Source organism: Haemorhous mexicanus, chromosome 20 (genome assembly GCF_027477595.1).
Source record: "Haemorhous mexicanus isolate bHaeMex1 chromosome 20, bHaeMex1.pri, whole genome shotgun sequence".
Taxonomy (NCBI): Eukaryota; Metazoa; Chordata; class Aves; order Passeriformes; family Fringillidae; genus Haemorhous; species Haemorhous mexicanus.
The window spans coordinates 4,285,800-4,300,008 of NC_082360.1; the positions used below are offsets into that span (position 1 = coordinate 4,285,800).

Below are 14,209 nucleotides of genomic sequence, written 5' to 3' on the forward strand. Positions count from 1 at the left end.
ACCACAAGGTATAATGGATGTGTATCTAGCCATCAGCATTTGTGGGGCAGGGATTGCTTCTGGATTGGGGCTGCAAGCAATTACTGCATGAAGAATATACGTTTATGGTTATGTCTAAAACTTTGGGCAGGTAGTCTGAAAGCTTCCTGGATTGTAACTATGGTCACTCCACAGTTTACATGCATTCCCAGTGATGCCTCTTCCAGGTTAGAGAGAAAAGGTTTCCATTTTAGGGTAGAACAATGTCATTAAGAAAGACATTGTTCCACTGTTTGCAGTAAAACACTTTCCTTTCCCCACTCTTTGTTAAATAAGCTTCTGGTGATAAACAGGAATAGTACAAAACTGATGCCTTCCTGAGAAATTGGATCTGTGTGCAGTGTCTGGGAATGCTGGGAGGCAGGGTGTGCACATTGCTGTGGGGAAATCCGGAGGGAAAACCAGCCCAGTCCTTCCACACCCCTTGGTGAGGCAGTGCCTGGCGAGCGCCTCTGCCACTCACGGGTTCCTCGCCATGCACTGTTCCAGGATAAGGCTCACAAAAATTGCCAAAGCCCTGATTTGCCTCGTTGTTGTAACACAGTTCTGCCTCTTCCTTGGTAATTCCAGCTCCTTGTTTGACTGGGCGAAGAAAAAGATTTTCAGGTAAGGGACCTGTTCCTTCATGGCATGCACTGCCTGGTGTGGGTGCTTGTGCTCACTTTCTGTCTCTGTCTGTCTTTTTTACCCTGAAACTTGCACTTCTGATCAGAGTTGGGTGACCATATTACTTTAGCAGAATTGGAAGATCCACAGGCAAAAACCTGCCTCTCTTGGCTCAGTATTTTTCAGGGCTTCCTTTTGTAGCTGTCTAGAGCAGCTTTTGCTTCACTAATGCTACGTGTTTTTGTACTTTGGCACTACATAGTGTTTGCTTTTCCTGTTGGCTCCCAGAAGGACCTTATTCAGCTCTAATCCAGATTGCATTGATGGACAGTGAATTTGGTGGGATGGCTTTGAATTTATGGGAATTTCAGCAGCTGATTCCTAACACAAAATATGCTGCATATGGGGACACCAATGTCATGTAGATATGATATCTTGATATCTATTTTATATAAATGGTCAAGTAAATCCTGCAGGGATGGATGTGGAGGGAATTGCAGTGAAATGTCTCCAGCATCACTGGCAGGGTGCACTGCTCCTTGCATACACCTGAGCCCTTGCAGACACCTGAGCCTTTCCCAGTACAGGTATGGCTCATGGCTGTGTTGGTGCTGTGTACAGCAAGCACCACTCCCCAGCCTCCCCACCACCCTCACCTGGTCCCAGCTATCCCAGGAAGCTCATATGGCTTGGCTGGGTTGGGCTGGTTCTCAGCTGAATGTCTCTGCTGGTGCTATGGGGGCAGGCAGGAGGAGTGAGGCTGGGAACATCTGCAGCTCTTCTGGAGGTGATTTGAGTTCAGCTCAGCTCTAGCAGCTTGAGACCATGCTTTGAGGACAGCTGTCAAATTTGGAGAGGTTGGAACCTGCACAAAGGAGGTGGGAGGGAAGGGAGAGAAGGAGGAGGCATAGAGAAGTGAGTTCTCCTTGATCCCAGAGCTCATCAGTGGCAGAGCTGGAACAAGAAGTGTCTCTCCATATTTAGCTGCTTGAAGCCATTTCCTTCTACTGTAGTTTCAGAGAATGGAAATGCCTGTATTTATACAACTTAAGTAAAACACAACAAGATATGAGCTGTGTGTGGTTGTCTGTGTGGCAGTTCTATTTCTGTACCTTGTATGTCACGCAGAATACACAAAGCAGCATTTTCATGGCTTTATCCTCTATTTGTCCTTGGGCTTTGTAAAAGGGGAGGAAAATGACAATAAATGTCATTGAGCTTCTGCAGTTGTTTGCCAGCTGGACTCTAGAGCCTGAAATCCACCGTGCTGCTTTGACAATTTGTCTGGATTTAAAATGCTGGTCAGGAGAGCAGGGTCCTGTGTAAGCACCAGTGCCTGGCCATGTGGGCCTGACTGCAGGGAGCAAGGTTGGGGATGTGAAGAGTCCTTGCTTTTACATTTTGGTCTCTGGCACAGCATTTGAAGTGTAACAGACTGAGGTGGAATCTGCCCTGCAAGACAGCACATAGGGAAAGCCTGGAGTGGGGGATGGTTTCTCATATTGAAACTCCTGTTTCATTTGTTCTCTGCACTTTATTTCAAAGTTTTAAACATCATCTTAAAAATACAACAGAAATTCACCAAGAGATTTAAGATCTGCCTGAGCTATCTTACCAAATTTCTCTTTATTTAGAGTGTCCATATAAAATCTTTCCTCCTATTGAGCAGTAAACAGTCACAGTAAGTTTATACATGAAGCACTCTGACAGAAAGCACATGCTGCACACTTGGCTGAAACTGGCTAATGATTGTGAGAGAGGCAGAGCTGATAGGCAATTTGCTACAAGCTCTCTTTTTTAGCCTTGCAAAGGTTCACCCATTTATCCGATACAAAACAATTTTTAAAAGCCTCCTTAGCTGATAATTTCCTGAACACTTTCAGAGTAGTATAACATCCATCAAATTTCAGCAGCAACTGAGCTGCTATCTGCAGCCTGTTATCTAAAGAAGTGCTTTTTGTCCCATTTTTCACTTCGGAAGCAATCCACAGCATTCTGAAACAAGTGTGTCATGCAAGGGCTGAACATGAGTGTGGGATCAGAGTGCCACAGCCATGGTTTATCCTCAACAGCTTTGCTGTACACAAAAGCTCAGCTGTGGATATTGTTCACCTTCCTTTTTCCTGTTCTACCCTCCAGCCATGTGCAGAGAATGGGGAATGTTTAGGACAAAACTCCACCACTTCTGCCTTGATTTTTTGACCTTTTTTTTTTTCTGGGTTTCAGCATGGTCTTGTTGCAGGTGGCTCTTCTGCTGTCAGCAGATATGTCCTCCTGTGACAGCCTTCTACCTGCCTGTGCCTCTGAAATAGGCAACAGGGCAGCTGCAATACTAGAGGCAAGTGCTAAATATGTAGAGATTTTGCATTTTAATAGCTTCACAGTGTCTTCCTTCAGACACATGTGCCCGAGGAGTGCTGTGTGATGCCCTTGCACTGCCTGACCAAGGCAGAGGAGGAGAGAAAGAAGTGCCCTGTGTCCCCAAAAGCTCAAGAGGTGATGTAGGGTAAAGAAGTGAGTTTCACTGTGGCATTCACATTCTAAGAATGTGATTCCTTCGCCCAGGCTTTTTCTCCTGGGAAGCTGAAAGGCAGCGAGAGACCTCAAAGAAAAACAATTCTTATCTCATTTGCTTCTCCAGTGTTGTGCTCATGTGGAATGTGTTTGGAGATTGTTTACCCACAGGTGATTGTTTCATTGGATTCTGCTGTGAGTTGTTTTCACTCTTTGGCCAGTCAGGGCCAAGCTGTGTTGGGACTCTGGAAAGAGTCATGAGTTTTCATTATTATCTTTTTAGCATTCAGTAAGTATCTTTTCTGTATTCTTTAGTATAGTATAGTATTCTTTAATATAATATAGTATAATAAAGTAATAAATTAGCCTTCTGGTATCAATGGAGTCAGATGCATCATCTCTCCCCTTGTCGGGGTTGCCTGAATTTACAATATTTCACTTCTTCTCAGACTTTCCTTCCTGAATTCTGGGAGATCTTCATGCTCTGTTGCTGAAGCACAGGGCTCTGCTGGCAGAGGGGAGAGGCAGATGGCTGCCTCCATGGTGGGGCCATGTCCTGAGCCCAGGATCTCCAAACCAACCCTGCAGTGCTCTGGGGACAGTGCCAGGGGCCTGCCCAGTGCGTGGCAAAGCTGGGCTCTACTGGTTGGCTGCTACTGCCCACGTGAATGTTTCATGTGCCAAGTGCTGAGGAGAGAATGTGTGCCTCTGGGATTTGCCTAGTGGGGAGATAAGCAATATTTAGGCTAGAATGGTACAGGAAGTTGAATAACATTTTGACAATGTTTAAAATGAAATTGCTCTAAAGCACAGAGAGAGGCTCAGAGTCAAGAGCACTAGAAATGAGCTGAAGGGTGTTCAGTGTTAAGTGTGTGTGATGTATCTGCTTTTCCTGTGATTGTATTCAGGAAATTGAACATTTTCCAACATGCCCCAGAGACTCAACAAGTGGACCCCCAAGAGCAACAGGGTTTAAACTGTTCTGATAATGGGAACTCCAGGAGCATTTTAAAGGTGACTTTGGGAGGACACATCACAAGGCTCAATGATGTGGTGGAGAAGACACCAAGATGGAAAGGGAAGGAGGAGCAGAAGGAAACAATGAAACCAGTTATGAGTGTTAAGGAAGCAAAGGAGACCATGGCTGTGAAACCAACACCCCAGTTGGAGGGAATCAAGGAGACAGCAGTGAAAACAACCCCTGTGGTGCAGGGAAACAAGGGGAAAACAACAGTGAGACCAGCTCCATGGGTGGAAGAAACCAAGGAAAAGACAACAGTGAAACCTCTTCCCAGGGAGAAGGGAGGCAAGGAGAAGGCAACACTGAAACCATCCTCTGGGGTGAAGGGAGGACATGAGAACAACACATCTGAACACCAAGCAAAACCCAAAGCACCTCCTGCAGCAATGAACACTGTCAGACCTACTCCTCAGGTTGCTGCTGTGACACAGAAGAGGAAACTGAGCTCTGCTAACTTCGCATCTGAACCACAGTGGGATTTTGAGGATGAGTACCTGCTGGATAACTCCTCCCTACCCTCGGTAGGTGGGAGGGTGCAGATGGTCACCAAGAATGGGCCTCCCCACTGACCTCCTTGTCTGTTGGCCCCTGGGCATGTGCCCTTTGCAGCTGGGAATGGTTTCAGAGCTGGTAGGTCACTCACTGGTGTAGGCAGAAGCTGGTGGGACCCAGACAGGAAGACCTCTATAAACAACATCTGCATTCACATGAAGACTCAGGTTAATTAAATTTGAGCATCTCTTAATTACTAATGTCCAGGAACAAGGCCTTTAGAAAAGTAGTGAACTCCAGCAAAGTTCTCAGCAAGCAGCTGGGAGAGGTTGTGGTGTCTCATACTGTCTCTGTCCCCCATCCTATGCTGCTAAGTCTCTGTAAAGCTTACCCAGAGCAGTTTTCCCTGGCACCCCTGTTTCTGAAAGGTTTGAAACAGGTGGGTCACCTTATCACATGTTGTGTCTCACTCCCAAACCTGATCTGTAATTCTGCAGAGAGAGGGAGTCATTAGGAACACTCTCCCCCTCCTTAATTTCCTCTATGATCTGAGTTTTTTCTTGTTCCCCTGATACTGATCTAGTCTAGCTCTGGAGGCACAAGGAGAACCAAGCCTTGAACAGTACCTGCTTGAGCAGGATGGGAATGTCCCTGTTTCTGGACATAAAATATGCTGTGAGTGAAATGATGCCACCATGAAACCCCTGACAAAGTTGTCCTCAGTGTGCTCCTGTGGTGACAGGCAGAATGAGGGCTGTCCTCAGGCTGTGACAAGGTTGTCATCCTCATGCACTACAGAGAGCCCAGCTCAGCCATGGAGCACTCAGCAAGGCTTTGGCAATGCAGGGGATTTGAGCTGGGCACGAGGGTCCATTTGCTCTCTATTTTGTCTTTCAGTAGGTGTTTGGGGAAGGTGTCCAAGAAAGTATAGCCCAAATTGACTCAGCAGAAAATTCAGTGTGGTGGAGCTGTTTGCTTTCCATCTACACACACAGCCTCACTCTTGCCAGCTGCAGTGAGATCTCCCTTGTAGGATAAGCTGGCTTGGATTCCCTTCTCAGCTGCACATTTCACTGATTTATTTATGACATTGAACAAGTTGTTGCACATTTTTTCTTACCCTTAAAGGGAGTGGCAATGCTGATCTGATTTCATTTGTTCATCAGTGTTTCCTTGGGTGGACTCTTAGGACCTTGTGAGGTGCATTGCTAACAGGGACTGCTCATTATAACATGTATATATTATTGCAGCATATTCCTAGTACTTACAGCTTTATTTGATACATTTAGGTTAGACCTATTACAAATGTTAAATTGCATCAGCTAATGAGGCCCAAAGCCAGTAAAACATTTTAAACAGTAAAACATTTAAAACATTTAAAACAGGTCTGTTGTTCTGAAGAGGAAAGTCTCAGAGACTTGGAGCCATCCTGGCTCCCTTGTAGTGGCTTTTCATCAGCTGGGTATGGATGTAGTGCTAAAATTGTGCTTCTTGTTCCTGGTGGTAGGGATCACGAGGGAAATGGTACCACTGGAGTTTCTGTGTTTCCCTTTGGTCCTGCCACAGACAGGCACACAAGCACTGGCACTCAGGTTTATCACCTCTGCTCATCGTCAGTCATTACTGTTTCCTTTCTGTTTTTCAAGACCTGCTCTGAATCAGTGAGGGCCAGGGCTGCCAAGTCTGCCTGGCTGGGGGATCTTTTCCTGCCCAACATCACACTCTTCATGGACAGGAGATACTTCAATGACAGTGAATGGAACCGCCTGGAGCATTTTATACCCCCCTTTGGCTTCATGGACCTGAATTATTCACGTGAGTCCCTCAGGGCTTGTCAGGATGGGACCTTCAGACTCCTAACAGGAACCTTATGCTGAGTAGCTGGAGGTTTGCAGCATCTCCCCATCAAAGGCATCAGTCTAGGAGGATCTTGTGGTGGAAACTCTGGTGGTTTCACTGTGTCCATCCGAAAGGCTCTTGATAACTCACCACTGTGTTTGCTTCACAGTGGTAAAGGAGGTCATATCCCTGCTGCCCCCAAAGCCCCACCAGCAGCTGCTCCTGGCCAACCATGACAGCAGCATGCCCACGTGCATCAGCTGTGCTGTTGTGGGGAATGGAGGAATACTGAATAACTCTGGGATGGGCCAAGAGATTGACTCCCATGACTATGTCTTCAGGTAAGGCTGCCTTCCTTCTCAGAAGATGCACAGCTAGCTTGCTGTGGCTAGCCCCTGACTGTGGCTGGATCACTTCATCTCTTCTAGTATTCCACTCATTCCCAAGTGCCAAAATGATGGATGGCAGGAGATAAAAAGTCCAAAAATAATTGGAAAGTTACTCAATATCCAAAGCCTCTGGTCACAAATGAGCCATCTCCACAGCAGGGGCTCTCCTGCAGATCAGGGTGCCAATCAGAATGGGGCTAGTCTACCCTTCCTCCAGTTAGCCTGGAGGAAGGATAGATTAGCCCCATTCCACACTGGAATGTGGAATGGGAGGGGTGCATGGGAGGGGTTTCAGTGGTCACCTAACTCTGCTCCTCTGTATGATTTCCTTTGCCAGGCTGAGCGGGGCTGTTATCAAGGGTTATGAAAAGGATGTGGGAACAAAAACCTCCTTTTATGGATTCACAGCCTACTCCCTGGTTTCCTCTCTTCAGATCTTGGGACACAGAGGGTTCAGCAACATCCCACGGGATAAAGTGAGTGAGGTCTCTGCTGTGTGCATGCACAGCTTTGACAGGATGCTGTTTGTCTGTGTGCTTCAGCTCTCCTCGTGCCACGAGGAGCAGAGGGGCTGAGGCAGCCCTTCAGCATTACCCTCAGGGAGGGAACCTGCTCTGCCCTGGCTCAGAGTGAGTGTTTGCAGGGGCAAGTTGTGTCAATGCCACCCCAGCCTTGTGTCCCCTTTGAATCAGGAATGGGAGTGAAGGCAACGCATGAACTCTAACTCTCTTCAGCAGGCTAATTCGAGTTTATTAGAAACCCATTCTTTTTATACACCATTCCAATACAGATGGACTTGACTGGTCCCTTAATTAACACCCCTTCACACCATTGGCTAATTAAGCAGACACCCTTTGGTAAACATCTTATGAGAAAACAACTGTTCAAAACACCAGCTGCAAGATTGTTTTAATTCTTTCTCTCAATCTTCTCAAAACTCCCCAGAACAATTCCTGGGAAAGTTTATCTGGCTTTCTCTTGGTCACATCCACAGCCTTGTGGCATGTAGAAGGAGCTGCACGTCAGATGTCTTCTCCATTCTGCTACTGTGGGCTGGTTGACAGCTGCAGACTGATGTGTGCCCAAGACACTCAGTGAGCCAAGATGTCTGCTTGCATTGTTTTGGAAGTGCTGTTCACTAATGCTCACTTATTTTCTTAGCATGTCAGATACATTCACTTCCTGGAGGGAGCAAGAGACTATGAGTGGCTGGAGGCTCTTCTGTTCAACAAGGACATCAGGAAAGGATTCTTGAACCTCAGTGGGTAAAGCCAACTACAGCCCCCTCTACCCTTCCAGTGATGAGCTCTCTGTTGGGCTCTTTTCCTCTCCCAGTGCTCAGCCCTGTGAAGGACCAGGCCAGGGTAAAGCCTCCCTCCCCTGGCAGACTTGCAGGCAGAAATCTCCCATTTCCTGCCTGGCTCTGAGCACTGCTGTAGTCAATACACCTCCTTTGCAGAGGAAGCTGATTTCAGTGATGTGTGGCCACAGCTTAGAGAAAGCTTTGTGACTTCTGGGGATGAACACTTGCTGCTGGCTGGTCTGGTGTGGCCTGCTCATGAAGGCCTGGTTTCACTAATTTTTGCCTATAAAAACACATGCTTTTGATATTCCTGTCTCCTATTGTTGCCTCTCCTCCCTGATCTCTTCCTCTGCAAGGCACACAGGCTATGGAGGCTTTGTCATAATGTGGGAAATGTTACAGAATATCTTCACAGTGCTTGTGGTTCTTCTCTTCCCACCAAGTGCATCAGGGCTGAGCCTTTCCAGCTGTGATGAGGTGTAGGAACTCGTTTTGAGTCTCCCCATTTCTGTCCTTAGGCAGAAGCCCCGGCAGAAATTTGATGAAGATTTCACAATGGACAAATACCTGGTGGCTCACCCTGATTTCCTCAGATACATGAAAAACAGGTGAGCTGTGGGTTGTGTGCTCTAACAGCCTTGTTTTTGATGGCCAGCACCATCTGTCTGTGTCTCTGGCCTCTCCTCCCATCTCCCTCCCCTGTAACCACAGCTCAGCCACACCAGCAGCCTGAGCTCAGCTGAAACTCTCTGTGGTGCTGCAGTGCGATGCTTGTGGTGGGTGAACATCCAGAACCTGTAAGCTGGAGAAGCAACAGCCATAGACTGTTTGGTTTTCTGCATCCAAAAGAGACCCAGGGCCAATTGCAGCTTCAGGTGTAGGAAGAATGTTGCTGAAGTGCCAGAGTAGTTGATCTCTAGTTCACGACCAGCCTTTCACGTTCCCCATTGCTTGGCACATTGGAGCGAGGCTCTGTAACAGATTTTCTCTCCAGAGATTCCTTCTAGACTCAGGAGGTTGGTTGTGCCCTCAAACATGACAGGCTCTTCTTCAGCATCCCCTTTGCCTGGCCTGCCTGCTGCTCTTCTGTGCCTTTCCAACCCTTTCCACAGCCTGCTGGCCACTGTCACCATGAGATCTGCCCATCATGGGCCACACATGGCCGAGAGATGGAGGTACAGGAGCTCCTGTAAGGCCCTGCTTTGGCTGCCTGTACCCTTCAGTGTCCTTGAGAGCTGCTGCCTTCCCTAGAGCCAGATGGCCAGCACTCCCTGCCTGCTCTGCCTCGGGGCCCCCCTCTGACTTGGGGCCTTTCCAACACCAAGAGGACTCCATGCTATTTTTTCCCAGTGTTTACTCCTACTTTCCTAACAACTCCTGGCATGACACAGTGCAGCTCCTGGCAGGTTTTGTGACTCCTCTGCAGCTTCCCTATGTCTCCTTTCACTCCTAGATATGGGTGGGGAGCAGGATATACCATGAAGCCTCAAAGCCACCTCTGCACTGCAAAGCAAAGAACAGATTTAGGAGAAGTGGGCTTTAACCTACAAGATCCTTTCATCCATCCCCTCTTTACCCCCACTGCCTCAAGACCTACTACTTCCACAAAGCTGGGGCAGAGCTGGGCTTAGGTTGCAGTGCAGGTGGTGGAGAGTTCTGGGCACACTCGTGGCTTCTCTGAAATGCCTCATGTGGCCCCAAGCTGCTGCAAGGAGGGGAGATACCACATGAGCCACAAGGTGTGCCCTGCTAGAAACACCACAGCCAGCAACTACTCAGTGCTTTCCTCTCTCCTGCTGCAGGTTTTTAAAGTCTAAAAATTTGGAAAAGCACTACTGGAGGCTGTACAGACCCACAACAGGGGCCTTCCTGCTGCTGACTGCCCTCCATCTCTGTGACCAGGTAAGGGCACAGTGATTCTTGCACCCAGAACTGTCTGGAAGTGAGAACAGGGGACAGAGGAGAGTGGTGGTGGCTGCTGTCTACCTGCAGAGTATATGGGCTCATGTCAGCTGTGGAGGAGCAGATTGAAGATGAGAAACAGCCCCAGAATAGCTCCCATAGAGGTGGTGAAGCCTGCTGTGACCTGGAGCACATGATCTCCCAGGGAGGCAGTGAGGGCACAGCAGGCTCTCTGGAGCCAGTGCTCACAGTCTGGTCCCTCTGGACCCCCACACAGGGTCACCAGAGAAGCCCCAGCTGGCATCTCTGTCCTGTATTTCTCCTGCTCCCTCCATCCCTGGTAGCCCTGCCCAGTGAGCTCTGCATCTTTCCCAGGTCAGTGCCTATGGCTACATCACAGAGGGGCACGAGAAGTACTCAGATCACTACTATGACAAGGACTGGAAAAAGCTGATTTTCTACATTAACCATGACTTCAACCTGGAGAAGCAGCTGTGGAAAAGGCTTCACAATGAGAATATAATGAAACTTTACCTGAGAACCTGACTGCAGCGAGGGCCATTGCCTAGTAAATCTCAACAACACTTCACTGGGAACTGAAGAGGATCACCAGAGCCCAGGTTAGCTCTGCACTGCCAGGCACATTTCATCCCCACAAAGACATTTCCCTCCTTCAGCACCTCTGTTATTTCACAACACTTCAACAAATGTGTGAATGCTGCAGACCCAAGACCAACAGGATAATGCAGCCTGCCAACAAAGTCCCACCTGGCTGTGCTGCAGGACTCTTGCTGGTTGTTGTAGGCATGGGTATTATGAGAGCAGAATCCAGGATGGATATGGTCCTGTGTGTAATTTCTCTCTTTGCAAGGAGATGCTCCTCAGGCTGGGGCCATTTCTCTTCTGGGTGGATCCTCTCCATTTGCAATGCCCATTTTGGAGCTGGGTATTGTCTAAACAAACTCCCTGAGGAGCTGGAATGGATGGAGGTGAAAACACAGATTCTGTTTCAGGTTGACCTAATTTCTTGGGAGGGGGCTGCACTCACTCTGCTCCCTGGAGATATGAACAATTTGAGAGAGAATAAGTTTCACTTCTACCTAGAGTAGCCATCAACTCCAGGGCAGGTAGCTGCTCTCCATGGTGCAGCCCATCTCCTCTACCTGGTGCCTCTTGCCCCAGGGCTCCCCTGGCTGCACAAAATGTGAATTTTGTGGCATGGACCTGATGTGCCAAGTCCTTGCATAGCTGGACTTTGTCGTGCTTGGCTCCCAGCTGTGTTTGTCCTGTTGGGAGGAGAGGTGGAAGCTCTCCAAGTCCAGGGATGGATGCCATGTGTCCTTGCTGCTGAAGGGCCTGGCCCCCATGATGCTGAGAGGGGCCCAGCTGCAGCCAGCACACCTGGGGTGTGTTGGCCTCCTGGAAGGGGTTTTGTAAGCAAAATAAATGGCACTACTTTGGCTAAGCTGATCTTTCAGCAGCCCTGTGGGTTGTGGTTATTTAGTGCACCCAGAACTGATGCTTTAAAGGCTGAGATACAGCAGATGGCAAAGCCAGGAAAGTACAGGACTGAGGGATAATGAGATTACCTCCATCTGGAGAAGCTCTGCAGCTTATGTGGACACACCTGAGCATCCCCCACCTGTTTACCTTGCAGGGCAGGGATCAGGACCAGCCCAACACCTCCCTGAGGAAGTGGGTGAACACCTGGCAAGTCTGCCCTTGTCCCAGCAACTGCTCTCCAAGTGTATCAGATATTCAAAAAAAATGCATGAAGGGCTGGATGTTTCCCCCATGACACTGTGCAGGCAAAAAGCCACCTCCAGTGTCCCACAGGTCCAGAGCAAGTCCCTGGGGTTAACCAGCTGCACACTCACCAGACCTGCTTTGGCTGGGAGTGTTTTTCCATTTTTGTTGGGGGCAGCAGTGTCTCCAGGGACTCTCTGGGCTCCAAGGAAGGCATTTCAGCCAGGATTGTCAGCAGGGTTTGTCAGGCTTGATTTCCTTTTTCCCTTTTTCCCTGTGCTGCAGAGAGGCCGGGCAGTTTCTCATGTCTCACTGAGCTTGTTTGTGAAGGACAACCACCCACACTGAGGATCTAAATGCAGAATTCATCTTCTCTGGAGAGGGTGTAGCCTGTGCCTGGCTGCTGTGCCCATAGCAGCCCACAGTGTCCCAAATGCCTGTGGGAGCAGGGAGCTGTCCCAAATGCACGCTGCCTCTCTTGGGAATGGTGCAACACTGTGGGAATGCCAGGCCAGGAGGGAGCCACGGGCTTTGAGGCAGGCCAGAAATCCTTCTTGAGCAGCAAACAGGAAAGCCTGAGTGAGGCTGGTCACCATCCAGAGCTGCCTGAGGAGAAACTCCTTCACCCAGGAGCTCTGGACCTGCTGGATGCTTCAGCCCCTGTGGTGGCTGTGCACTCTGTCCCCAGGTGGCCCTGGTGGTGTCCCCTGTCCCCAGGCCCTGCAGGCTCTCCCTGATGGGCTGTGGGTGGGCAGTGAGGCAGTTTTGTTCCTTGCCTGTCCCTCAGGCCATACCACATTGCTGAGGGTTGCTTAGTGACCAGCTCCACCGGGTATTCTTCCTGCCTGAATAGGGCTTTTCTCTCCCTGACAAGTTGGAAGAAGTTTCTCTTAGACCTTTCCCTTCCCCCTCCTCCTCTTTTGTTCCTCTGTCCTTTGGGAAGCAGGAAGGGGCTGGGTACCACTGAGCAAGAGTTCCCCAGTGGGTGAGGGGGCTTTGGGACGGGCTGGCAGCCCCCAGCCCACGCTTTTCCCTGGTGTTGAGGCTTCCCAGAGACAAGGGAAGGAAACTTCCCAGGAGGCTTTCCCCAGAGCCTGTTCCCTCCAGGCTTTTCTCTCAGCACAGCTGAGTTTGACTTATCAGGGGTAATCTTGGCTGGAGAAGGGCCTTTGCTGTGGCCTGAAGTTTCTCAGTGAGCTCAAAGGCAACATCCTTCCTGATCGCAGGAAAGTGACACTGACCTGATGGTCCCCCCCACTGTGAAATACAAAGCTGTGTTTCGTGTCACGTACATACAGGCAATGTGTGTATTTGTGATTGTGATATGTGTGTGAAACCAACTGTGGGACAGTTATAAAGACGAATTCTAATAAATAACTGAGGAAGTAAAGCATGGAAGAAGGCCTTTGAACCTATCCTTTGTTTGCAATTAACCTTTATATGTCTTAAGTTGATTTAGGAGCATTTGAATTAAAGCTTTAAGGGTGTTGTTTTTTGACAGGAAAAAAACTGCTTGTAGTTAAGCCTTAACGAGTTTTGCAATAATAACCTTTTGAAGTATAATTTTAGAAGATTGCTTGTAGTAAGGATCTTTTGAAACTATAGCTTTAGAATACATAAAAAGGAAGCATGCAGCTTGAGAAAGGAAGATGGACATCAACTCAAGGACTAATAGTCTTGACCAAGGGAAGCTGGGCATTGCTGTTATGAGATTTATAGTCCTTGCAATCAAAAGGTGGACCCACATCTGGAGAGCTGGACCTCACCAGATGGGATACTCCTTCCTTCTTTCAGAAAACACCACCACCTGGGATATTCCTTTCGGGATGTACATCCTGAGAAAATATAAATCATAATAGTGTATAGAATTGTGATGTAAAAATTGGGAATAGAAACTGCTGAGAGAGCTTATGAGTACCCCTATAAATACCTGTAAGCCCCAACTATGGGTGTGCAGTTGGAGGGAAAACTTCCCCCACTGTACCCAGTGCTGTGTTGCTCTTACTTTACTACATTAATTAATAACTTGATTGCTGCTTGAATATTGGCCTAGTCAAGCTTCTTATTTATAAAACCACCTCCTCACTCTGCTCCTCTCCCCCTGCTCCAAGGCATTCTGTCCCACTGTGGGCTGGCTGAGGTGTGGCACAGAGTTGGACACATCCCCTGGGGCACAAGTCCAGCTGTGCCACACCAGAGCCACCTGATCTTGTGGCATCGGGTCCAGCATGGCCACTGGAAGCTGAGCAAGGTTGGTGGTGGCATTTCCCTGCCAACTTCCAGCATGGCACAAACACATGGAACAAAGCCTGTGGAGAGCAGATATAGCTGGAGCACCCTTGGCAAGAGCCAGGACTC

General features: G+C 48.6%; 1 protein-coding gene across 1 annotated transcript; it reads left to right on the top strand.

Annotated features, from left to right (window-relative positions):
- Positions 1-434: 434 nt before the first annotated feature.
- Positions 435-13,893, top strand: ST6GALNAC1 (ST6 N-acetylgalactosaminide alpha-2,6-sialyltransferase 1). The gene is made up of 9 exons (XM_059864624.1): positions 435-645; positions 4,068-4,701; positions 6,319-6,487; positions 6,681-6,852; positions 7,238-7,376; positions 8,062-8,165; positions 8,722-8,811; positions 10,006-10,105; positions 10,481-13,893. Exons 1-9 carry the CDS (start codon positions 515-517, stop codon positions 10,649-10,651), a joined length of 1,710 nt encoding a protein of 569 aa, XP_059720607.1. The 5' UTR covers positions 435-514; the 3' UTR covers positions 10,652-13,893.
- Positions 13,894-14,209: the final 316 nt, after the last annotated feature.

Coding starts and splice junctions, on each gene's coding strand:
- ST6GALNAC1 (XM_059864624.1), top strand. CDS start 515: ATGCACTGTTCCAGGATAAGGCTCACAAAAATTGCCAAAGCCCTGATT. Junction 6,853..7,237: donor TCCCATGACTATGTCTTCAG/GTAAGGCTGCCT, acceptor TTCCTTTGCCAG/GCTGAGCGGGGCTGTTATCA. Junction 8,166..8,721: donor GGATTCTTGAACCTCAGTGG/GTAAAGCCAACT, acceptor TTCTGTCCTTAG/GCAGAAGCCCCGGCAGAAAT.